Source organism: Aptenodytes patagonicus, chromosome 1 (genome assembly GCF_965638725.1).
Source record: "Aptenodytes patagonicus chromosome 1, bAptPat1.pri.cur, whole genome shotgun sequence".
Taxonomy (NCBI): Eukaryota; Metazoa; Chordata; class Aves; order Sphenisciformes; family Spheniscidae; genus Aptenodytes; species Aptenodytes patagonicus.
Genome location: NC_134949.1, coordinates 34,350,792 through 34,362,939, shown reverse-complemented (window position 1 = coordinate 34,362,939; position 12,148 = coordinate 34,350,792). Strand labels below are relative to the sequence as shown.

General features: G+C 42.5%; 1 protein-coding gene across 1 annotated transcript in view; it reads right to left on the bottom strand.

Moving 5' to 3' along the window:
• ANO6 (anoctamin 6) overlaps nucleotides 1-7,463 on the bottom strand; it is a 78,377-nt gene extending 70,914 nt beyond the window's left edge. Inside the window, exon 1 of the mRNA XM_076331739.1 lies at nucleotides 7,335-7,463. Within this exon, the coding sequence (XP_076187854.1) occupies nucleotides 7,335-7,443 (109 nt within the window). The 5' untranslated portion in view covers nucleotides 7,444-7,463. The remainder of the gene's footprint in view (nucleotides 1-7,334) is intronic.
• Nucleotides 7,464-12,148: the final 4,685 nt, after the last annotated feature.

Sequence of the window (12,148 nt, the reverse complement as noted above, 5' to 3'; positions counted from 1 at the left end):
CTGCACCGTAAGCAGTCTCCTATGCAAATATTTAATGTTCCATGATAAATCACATCTAAAGAATGCTGGAGAACCTGACTAACCAGATTAATGGGGTCAGGGGAAATCCATCAACAAAAAACTGAAAGGAAGGGAAACTATAAAAGCAAAGCAAAATCTGCTATTGGTGGCAGTTCCTACAAAACTTTAATTTTCAGTTATGTCTAAAGAATATTGATGATTAGTGGTTTAGTTGGAAATTATTTAATGTAAACACTAAATTGAAGGGTTCAATCTTATTCAGCCTTTACACAATATTTTAAAACTAAGCTGCAATTTCTACCACATGAGGCATAAAATCAATTAAAGAATGTTTATGCTCCAGCAGACTTGTAACTACACTGCTTAAAGTTCAGTCAGTTTGTGTTTTAAGACATTTTTGTTAATTTTCCAATCTGAATCCTGTGTTCATTAAAGATGTTTAAATGTGGTCCCTTTCCAAAACCATTTGGTCTTCCTGGTTATTCCTGCTAATGGCGCCTATGCTGGTCTGAATCTTACCCTTTTACAATCATAACACACAGATTTTATTAATATGGCTATTTCCATTAGCAAAACTATCTAGGCTCTGCCTATTTTGCATTCAGTAATATCATGCACTTCAACAGGTCAAGTGCTGCATAGGAAATGGACCACCCATATTGATAAGGTTTGGAACTGAAGGCTTGTGAAGAGGAAGCCGCTCTGACATGGATGCAGGATGGGAATGGGAAAAAGGAATTATACTCCCCTTTGATAGTATCATGCAATGGAAGAATATGTGGCAGGCTGCCTGATGGTAATGAAAGTCTAAGTCTTCTCCGTTCCCTACCCTTTGCCACTCAGCAGCCTATCCCTGATATACCAACAACTGCTTTAGGTGAGTTACCTTCGCATAGGCGGAGTACTAAATCATGGATATACAAACATGGGGCCTGAGCACATCTCTTGACTTCCTTGGGGAAGGTACCCCATGTGTACATAAGGAGGTTGGGGAGTGATTCCTCCTGCAGAGGAGTGGGCACTGCTCAAAGATTAAATCAAGCCATCTTGAGGTTGAGGACTTTTTTTTAATGAGCTCTAGCGATGCTTCAGGATCTCACTTCTGAAGTCCATGCAGGCAATCGTGCCTACATGTCTACAGTTGTTATCATATGCTGAGTTTGGGACAGGTCAGAACAAGGGGTAGAAATAATTCCATTGAATCAAGCAAAAATATCTTTCAGATGCCTGTATAATTCCTCAGGAAGCAATCAAGACACTCATCCTTTTACGAAGCCTTCAGATAGACGTGGGATGCCTGAGTAAAGTGTGAAGGGTGGTGAAGACAAAGGATTCTGTGCTCAGGTGTTTGCTTTCTTGGACTGATTATCAAACAACATCCATTGTTTGATGACAATTCGCATGACTGCCAGTTTTCATTTCCCACAGAAGACACTGGCAGTAATAAGATAAACGGTACAGTGTCCTTCTTTACAGCCTTGCATTTCTACCGTGCTACCACTGATACACCCCAATGAAAAATAAGGTCAAAATGCCATGAAGACTTAAGCTGCCGCTGTAAGGTGGTTGTGGGGGGAATACTTCTTTGGGTAGACAAGCCAATTTATGCTGGCTTGACATGTTTGTGATGTTACAGCCTAAGGCTTTCATTTCAACTTCCAGATTCATCAGACCTGAACCCTAACACAAAATCTTAACAATGTCCTAGCGGGCTCTCATCGCGACCAGCGCAGCAGATGAACACATACACTCTTCAGTGGGAAAACTGTTCTACCTAGACTCACAGTGAGACTGGATTTGAATAAAAAACCCTTAAAAAATTACAAGTGATATTAGGCCCATGCCTTGGTGATTTTTTTTAAATTTTATAATAAAAATATCAATCAAATATCAGTTTAATAACATATGTACTCTATACAGCAATACTTCAGACTGTTAGAAAGGACCATGCCAGAGACATGCACTGAAGCAATAGTGACAGTCCGGCAAATGCAAGCTGATTTTTTCTATTCATTAGGATACAGAGCTCAGCACTTGCAAGATATTTCTGTCCCCACCTTTGTTTTCTGAATGTAAGAACAATAAACAATCCAACCCATGGCACCATTCTTCAGCGCCCACCTCCTTGACATTCACACCCTGTTAAATGCATTATCTTGTTAAACACACACCTGTAGCAGCTTCAGATGCTTAAGGCCTGCAGCACCTTTTTTAAAGATCTTCACGTCAAGCACAGGATATTTAGTTTTATTATTTGTGCATTATTTATAAAGCACAAAAATGAGTAACTTTTTTCCTGGCCTATCCCAGTTAATCTCGAATGTAGGCTAATGCTTCTTTGTTTGACTTTTTTAGAGGGGTACAAGAATATATTATCTCAAACTAAAAATAAACAATAAAAGAAAAAATCCATTGTTCTTTACAAGGGATAAGCTGGAAGGCGTTACAAAGACTATTTAATTTATGACAGGTAATTGCTCTCATACAAAAGCACCCTTGTGTTTGTTCCTTTTTTTTTTTAACCACAGCAGAAAACATCAGTTTTAGTATCAGTTCCCTCTTGGGGTTTGCCACATCTCTACTGGCAAACTAGACCTTTATTCCACAGCATGCAACCCATCATTTCCTAGGAAATGGCAGGTACTAAGAAATACTAAGATGAGGTGATTTAAATGATAACAACTTTATTGAACTTTCCATGCATATAGTAACAGATCTGATTTATAATCCTTCTCTAATTACTTTTGAAAGGTCCATTTGTGTGACTCACAGACTGACACAATGTCTGTTATGGCATGCATACATCACCCCTTCCATGCCTCTGGTCTCCTGAAATTCAAGCTCTCTACCTGCAATTTGATATACTGCATAAACTGCAAATCAGCTGATACTAGGACATTTTTTGTGAGTTTTTGATTGCATTACTTTCAATAACTGTAACACTACGGAGCTGCTGGAGTTCTGTACCATGTAACACAAGCCTGGCTGTTTCCTACATATCAATTTTAATAAGTTTTCTTTTTTACAAATGATAATGCTTGAAAAGTCATTTAAAAAATCGAAGATGTTGAGCATAAACGTGTATAGGGCATTTTTCCTTTTAAAAGAACTTGTGGGCTGTGTAGAGGAAAAACTTTTAGGGAATCACCTGTGATAAATATCTGACATAAAATTAATGACTTAATAAGTTTCTAATGGACAACTGGGAATTCTGTTATAGTAGAAAAACTTTAAAAAGAGAAAAATCTGGTAAATTTGTGAAGTTTATCAGTTTCCTAAATTCCTGCCTGATTCTTGAAATACTCTGATCTCCTCCAGACTTTATGAATTATAAATAGCTACAAAACAGCAATTATATTGTAGTTAAATATTTATACTCTCACTATGTATTTTTAAGTAGTTTTGTAGAAAAATCATTAAATCAGAATTAAAAAGTGAGCGGTACCAGCAGCGTACTGTTCAAATGCAGCCATACTTGGTTACAAGGATGTTACTCCTGTGTGGCTTGGATTCAGTGAAAGTGAAGTGGGCAGAAAGTTAAAAAATAAAATTACTGAAGTATGAAGAGAAGAAGAAATGTAGGTAAACCATCAGGGTAATAGATAAGAGGAAGGACATGAAGGCATGAAAGGTAGTTTAAGTTTTGAGCAGTATTACAGGGCAGTGTTTCCTGGACCTGTACAAGTCCCACTTCACCATGAAAAGTCTCTCGCTGCCTCAATAGCAAATCAGAATAAATGAGACATATGTCTACATTCCTGCTTGCTCCTGTTCCTCATCTTCTAGATGCACACGTACAAGAACGGTGTCGCACACAGAGCACAGAATTGGGGAGCAGAAATTCTTGATTCTCAGCTCATCAGGCATACCCATCCCACAGTCTTCTTCAGGACAGTGGGTGACTGAAATGTGCCCCAATAATTTTTAGGTTGATTACAAGACAGAGAAGAAAAAGAGAAGAAAACCAGGTGTGGTAAGAGTGGACTGGGGCAGTCTTACTCATTACTGTAAGTAGACTGAAAAGCAAGATATTGTCCTCTCAGAAACAGAATTACATTTTTTTAAAGAATCTGCTTATAAAGCCTTGCATGTTATAAAATTATCAGATCTGATCCCTGCACCTACTGCCGAGTAGACCACTTTTAAATTTCCCACAGTGTGAGGATTACAATTAATAAATTGCAGGACAAACCCACATTTTTCAATCAAGGAATCTAACTGTTCAGACTTTCCATTGCCTTTAGAAGACTTCTATAGAGAATTGACCATTTCACAGCACCATGAAGGCAAACACTGGAGTAATTTGTAGAACACTGTTGGTATACTGTACATTCATATTGGAGTACAGTATATGATATCAATAATATCTGTAGGGTCATATGAGAAGCAGGTCAAGTTAATGAAGCTATTGAATAGGAAAAAATAGAAGCTCTAGGCAGGCAATATGATAAAATTCAGTCTATGCCATGAGGAAAGAAGCAGAGAACAGAACAGTGAGCAAAAGTAAGGAGGTGAAGAATAGCTATGCCTGCTCTTCACCGTTTGGATTACAACACCACTCCTCAGGACAGGGTTCCAGTTGCACATTGGGCTGCACAAAACTGGTTATTTTATGCTGCAACTCCACAAATAACGTTGCTTGAATAAGCCAGTACTGATGTACATTTTTATTGTAGTTGGTAAAAATGTATGCTGAACAACAGCATTAATTCCTTTTCAGAAAGAAGAGCTGGAATTCTCATTGGCACAGCAGCTACACTGTGTGACAAGAAAAAGGTTAACATATGAACATCCACTTCTTGGTCACCTGTAAAGCATGGCTTGATGATTACTGCAGCAGTGTCAGAAGATGGGAAGATGTTGTACACTCAAAGCTCAAGGAACAACTAGGAGGTATATTTGAGCAAAACCAAGACAACAAAGAGTGAGCGAGATGCTAACATATCCCCATGAAGAGAAAAGTATTTCATGCGGAATGGTTAGTCAGAGTGGATGCCTCTGGATATTGTCTGCAGAAGTTAATTTTTCTGGAAAGCACACTCAGATATTATGTAAATCCCAAAACACAAGCAAACTAATTTAGATATGGTATGAGGTTTGGCACCAGGGAAAGAAAAACTTTACAGTTTATGGAACTGTCTGACAGTTTCTAGGCAGAAAATAATGGGTTTGGAGAATTTTAAATGCTCTGGCAACCGCAGGTCAATGTCCTTCCCACCATTTCTGCCTGGTAACAAGATATCTCAGAAACAAATTGATGCCACTAATGTAACAATCTTCTTGAAAACAGTCTGACTCCAAAAGAAAAACTTGCCTATCTTGTTTAAGCACTGGAAAAAAAGGGTTTCAACTTGTCAACAAAGCCTAACCTTAGGACAAGACTTTCTTCCTTAAGCACAAGCCTGACCAAAACAATCCATTTCAAAGCTATGTATGGCCGGCAGCGCGGTTGTGGTACCTTCCTGTGGATTGGGACTCATTAGCCCAGCTCTTTCTCTGGACTCCTGCCTAAGTCTGCTTCTGATGCGAGTGGTTTGCTAGTCATCAGCGCGGATAACCAAAACCAACTGTATGCCAATGAGCCAGAGCACTCCCTTTATGTGCCATGACTACAACTTTGATATGCCATAATAATGCTTTCCTGATGAGCTATAAACACTTGGGACTGATCTTGACTGGAACTGGAAAGAGTTCAGAAGTCCTGCTTACTTGCCAAAGCAGGGATGGCTTTCCTGGGAAAAATGCAGATGCAAGTGGTACAATAAAACTGGAGGTAAATGGATGATTTACAAGTTTCTCAGACTAATAAAATAGCTCTCCTGTAATTATACCTAACATAAAAACCTCGAGACTGTTACGCATGCATTTTGCAAGGCAGAACAGCAAACGTGACAGAGCTGGGCACTGCGTAACAGGCTTTGCATAACAACTCATGAAATCATCACTGCTCAATTTTTAGTCAATTTTGCCACACAGCATGTGTTTTTCCAAACTGCTGTATCCTGCAAGCTCATGATTTGCTGGCTCTGGGAGCTGAACTAACCCCAAATTTGATAGAGAGTCATGAGTAGGAAACAATTTGGTTGTTCTCTGGGGTGAAGAATGGAAAGAAAAAGGCATGTGTTGATTAATACACTGCAGTGCTGATCCACTCCTTAATTTGGGGAATGGAGTCAAACAATTCCTCTGCCTCACTTTATATGGAAAACTGAATTTGTCTTTGGACTATTACTGTAAAGCAAGGGATACTCCCACAGCATCTGAAACAAAGGCTAGTAATGTTGGAGGAAAGACATTCCCTGATTTCCACAGACATTGGGTGAGGCTTAAACTTTATACACTTTTGGAGTGAGCTAGCTGAATAAATGAGGCAAACTGTATTGGCCATTGTTAAGGATTAGTATTTAGAGGCAGCAAGAGTATCAGGGAGAGTTAATGTCACTAGAACTTTTTACAAATGCAGAAATCCAGTCCCACTACTAAAAAATTATCAAAATTCTTGTTGCTGCTGTCGGGATAAGACTAACGTACGCTGTCTTTGAACTTAAAACTCTCTGGTCATTTTACTGTCTGCATTTCTGGCAGACACAATATGCATTTTTTTCCCAGCAAAATTACTATCTTTCTATGCTTTGCCAATTTTCTCCCTTACTTTTTTTTTTTTTTTTTTTTGGGGGGGAGGTGTAATTTCCCCCCTCCTTTCCTTGGCTGTCAAATTAAGGCACGCCAAGTCAGGCAGAACGAGGAGAGCTAGCTGCTGTCCCCTGAAGCGGGTGCCAGCCGTAGGGCTCAGCCCTGGGGGATGCTGCGTGCACGGGGGTGTGCGGAGGCGATGGCATTCTTCGCATTTTCCAAGGGAGCAAGGCACCCTGGCACAGGCTGTGCCTGTGCTGGGAGATCACCGCGACACCAAAGGTCTCCAGCCTCGCACTCAACTGCAAAGTGCTGCTTCTGTGCCATCTCACGCGTTTCCCTCCCAGGAGAGGGAAAGGGACAGGTAAAGTTTTTGGTGCTTCTCTGAAAACTAGCCTGTGCTGATGCTACGAAAGCAGGAGCACAGCAACGCCGCTTCATGAGGAAGCCCCACCTGGCACACGCCGCCAGCACAGACAAAGAGATCACGTATTTTCCACGGGAAAATCATCAGAAGTTGTAGCAGAAGGAGGTGAGCTGTGGCGCAAGCACCCTGCCTGCCAGCCCCCCCCCCGGCCCCGGCCCGGTCACTGCCCGGGGCGCGGCGCCAGCAGGTGCCCTCCCCGCCCGCGACACCGGCTCCACGAGGAACTTCCCCAGGCTGTAGCCCCCCTACTCACCGATCTCCCCGTCATCATCATCATCATCATCATCATCATCTTCCTCCTCCTCTCCCTCCTCCTCCTCCCCCTCCAGATCCAGCAGCACATCTTGGTTCTCCGCATTCATCTTCCCGAAGTTGCGGCCCCTCTCGCCCGCTCTCCCGCCGCCGGGGAGGCGAGCCCGCCCCGAGCCCTCCCTGCCCCGGAGGCGGAGCGGCGGCCGCGGCGGCGGGCGGCGGGGCGGGGGCGGCGGCGGCGGCGGGGGGCGGGGGGGGAGGCCGCCGCCACCTTCCCGGCAGGCGAGTCCGCCCTTGCCCTGGCAGGCTGGCGGCTGGCGGCCCGTCCGGTTGCTCTCGGCCTTGCGCAGCTCCTGCCTGAAGCCGCTGAACTTCTGGAAAGGTGAGCTCTAGGTGGGATTCGGGACTAGAGGCAACGTATTGCCTCGGTCCTTACACCGTTATCACCTTCTAGCGGGCGATTTGCTGGAGCCGCCGGAACGGGGAGAAGGCGCTTTCTGATCTATGGGCAGAGAGGGGCAGAGACCGTTATCAAAATCGTGCTCTGTAAGCGGGCACATTTACGTACTTCATTAATGGCATCCTGAATGACTAAAAGGGGGAAGTTGGAAAAACATTATATTGGCAATTGTGCGTTTTGTTCTCTTTTTTGCAGTTGGCCGTATCATAGAACTCATATACGTGATCATATCATAAGCTGATCAAACGCCATCTTAAAACTAATTAGGGAACACTCTTTCTTAACAGGATCCAGGGTGAAGATTTCTCTGGTTTCGTCCGTATGTTTACCTTTTGAAAACTGGGTCAGGAGTGAACTCCCTGGGTCTTTTCAAAATATGTCAGATTATGCACCCAGGCATTGAAGAACTCACCATTGCTAAATACTTCTGAAAATGTGAAGCCCACGTATGTAAAAAACCCCAAACCAGTAAGTATTGGCAGAGTTATTCGGAGAAAGTAGCAGAAGTTGGAGAGGGAAGGCTCAAGGACTGAATAAACAGCCCATCTTTGGAGCTCTACTGATGTATTCAACTCAGTTGACAGTTTTGCAGGTGAGAGGTTGTCCTCGTCTCCATCTTAGTCTGCAGATACAAACTAGGAGAATTTTGCAACACAGGGAATGCAGAATTGTCACTATGCAGAAATGCCGAGGAGGCAGAAGTACTCATAAAAAGGGATTTGAGTGCTCAACAGTATACCAATCTACTCACATGTATTGGTTCCAGGGGGAAAGTAGAGGGTTCCTCAAACAGAAAGACATCTGGAGGGATGCCCAGAGAGGAATTGGACTGAGCTTGAATAGTGGGAAGAAATGGAAATAAGGCTGGAAAAATGAATTGAAGAAATGGGGGAGTCCTGTTTGGGGAAAGGAGAAAACAGCAAGATAACCTTTTATTTTTCTGCGTAAAGAAATAAATACCCTATAAGCAATCTATTTTCAATCTCTGGTCTATTGCTGATACCAAAATGGCCCACAGGACTGAGGATGTCTGAAGTGTACAAACAAGAATTGGGACGAAAAGCCATTTGTTAGATAAGCTTGTCACTTGCTAATATGGTTATCTGTTGTCAAGCGGCTGTGGGTTAGAGTCACAGCAGGGCCTGGCATTACAGCAAATCTAAGTGCAAGCACTTTCAGACAAAAATGTGTTGAGAAATTTAATTGGGAAGTTTTGGAGCAACTATGCTTAGCAAAGACCCCCTCACATTGGTTGCTTGAAGAGAGGAAATGGTCTGCAAGGGCATAAGTGAAATCATCAGAACAGAAACTACCTCTCTCGACCTTATTGATGCCAGCACCGGTATTAGCAAATGAGCGTTATCTCCACCATCTGACACTGAGCATTTTTCTCACTCTGTTAGCTGAAGAAAGCCTCACATTGCTGAACGGGAGAAGGAGGGCAATATGATGGGGGGATACCCATTGTACGGGGTAATGATGCGTAGTAAGACATGTGTTTTCCTGTGTCCCAAGTCAGAAATCTGGTGTGCTGCCCTGTGACACAGCCGGTCTGCCTCTGGCCATCTCAGCATGTGCCTTACTCACTGTCACAACCACTTGTCAGGTTTCGCACTTAGTGAGGTTACAAGGAGAGAGTGAATTACGCCGCTCCTTGCCAGGAGCGTTTATTCCAGGCTGACTCAGCCGCAGGCACCGCATGGTTTCAGTGTGTCCAGCAAACAGTTGCAGCGACATCTTTATATACCTGTATTGTGTAATATTCAGCTGCCCTCCTTCATTGTTGGTCCTCCCCGGAATGTGGTCCTGCTGGTAAGATCTTAATTCATAAATGATGGGAGGAGAGCAGGGATTGTTACAGACAAGGTACAGCTTGGCTTAGGACTGTGACATGAGATTTGTGCGCTCTCGGATATACACCAGGGACATCATTGTTACCTTGGTTACGTACTTCCCATTTTCACATTTCATGAATGAAAATGTAATCAAAAAGCTGCAAAGCGCAAAAAAAAATGTGTACAAAAGAGGAGCATTTCAAAACCAGGCTATACGCAAAATGTGTTTTTTTAACTTGATCCTGCTAAAAATGCAGGTAGAGGGTCTACCTCTTCAGTCCTGCTCCCACTGTAAGATTTCTCCCAGCAGTTACAGAACATGAAGATTTTGTAGGCTTCATTCAGCCTTCAATACCTGAATGTTCAGTTTCATAGATTACTTCAGAGCTGAGTTTTGCAGTTATCTGAAAAGGCAATGGGAGTACTGTGTCTAAAATTCCCATAAAACTTTTTGAAAATGCATAGCTATTTGTTTTTTAACTTTATACCTGATGCAAATATTTCCATGTGTACTTTTGGTAAAGCACCAAAGCTTCAGAAGCTTGGTTTTGTTACTCCTGAAAAGCAGAGATTAAAAAAAAAAAAGCAAATGAAGAGGAAAATGCAACAGCACCACCCTGCTGCCATCTTTTTGTCAGACGGATAATAACAAAAGATCAGCTCAAAGAATTGCAGTTGTGTAATCTCTGACTGACAAACAGAGTTTTTCAAAAGTCATCTGAAATGAAAAAGTTAGACTAAAATAAATTCTTTTTTCCCTCCAGTTCAAGCATGGCTGTTTTCAATTCTATTGAAGAAGAAATAAAAATGTTTTAACATTGGTGGTAGTGAGAAACAAGAGCAGAAGTCCACGGAGACAGTGGAAAAATTGCTTCCATGAGTAAGGGTTTCATAGCAACCATAACAACATAGGTCAGGAAGAGACTAAAAGAAATTGTTTAGTCCAGTGGTGACAAAACTTTGGCACAGGCACCAAGTCTCTAACTGACACGGATCTGGGCTGGCACCAGGGTCTCTGAGTCACAGGGCCTTTGGCAATAAATCTGGTGCTGAGCATCAGAAATGCACTGTTGATAGCTGGTCTGGTCCAGCCCCCAGCAGTAAGACAGGTTTGAACATATCCAGACATTGGTGACAAATATTTGCCAGTCATGTGCTTCACAGTCTCCGGTGAGGAGTCCGTGAGGTGTCCAGGTAAGCTCTTGCCAGGGTTTCACTCCTGTCGATACTCAGCCAAAATCGTTTTGCAGCAATTGAAGCTGTTTTCTTCTTGTGCTTCTCCCAGCATCCATGAGAACAGCTGGTTGTTGTCCTTTTAATAATAACATATTACATATGGAAAACTTATCACCTTACTTGCTCTGAGGCTTTTCTCATCCGGTCTACACAAACCCAGGTCTTTCAGCCTTCCAGCACGTTATCACTGTCTGTGCTTTCCTCTTTGCTAAGAAGTTAGTGTAAAAAATTCAGTGTGAGACTCTATGGAAGGAGAAGGTAATATTATTTTACAAAATCTGTAAGTATGTTGGCTTTACCCGCTCACAGTCATTTTCTCAATGATTTAATTCACTTACACTCTCACACACACATACTTAGAAGAACCAAGATGTAAGTGTTCAGGTGGTCTGGCCAGGGTCACTTGTGTCCAACACAGAGGACAAGGGGGCCGTGGAATCTCCATCCTTGGAGATATTCAAAAGCCACCTGGACACAGTCCTGGGCAGTCTGCTCTAGGTGGCCCTGCTTGAGCAGGGGGGTTGGACTAGATGACCTCCAGACATCCCTTCCAACCTCAACCGTTCTGTGATTCTGTGACGGGACACCGGGTATCAGGTCCTCATCACATCTGTTAAGCAACGACAAACTAATTTTTTGACAGGTCTTTTATACTCAAGAGCCAAAAATCACTATGGCATGATGCTTTTGCATCAGAATTTTGCTCACTTCCATCTCCACAAATTTTAGGCAAGTCTGCTCCAAGTTCCTTAAGGCCATAGTCTGTAATTCTAGCTGGGCTAAAAGGAAAAGGAATGGCGTATGTGATGTGCTGTTACCTTCTTCCCATCTTCCTCTTGTTAGAGGGTAGGGTCTTCTGCTGACAGGCAATCTGTGGTCTGTTTTTTACTGCAGTGCAGGCCTCCTTGGCTTAACAGAGACAACAGTCCTCGATCTTACTGTTGTGGACTATGTCCTTGTTCATGAATATAATCCATTTTTTACATTGTTCTCGTGCTTATGCAACTATATCCACTCATACTTCATTTCTGCCATCTTAATATTTCCATTACAAGTCAGTACCTCTGTACACAATGAAAGACATTGTCTAACCCTTTATTTTCAGGTACAGCACCCAACAACAAATACTGTATTCCAGGTAAGAACTCACCCACAGTGAATACGATTGCTGTACCGTTTTGAATGTGGTGCTCCTTCTAACATACCCCAGAGCGACAATTACTTTTTTTTGCAGCAGCACTTGTCAACTCATATTTCTATCGCACTCTTCAATAAGTCTTAGAT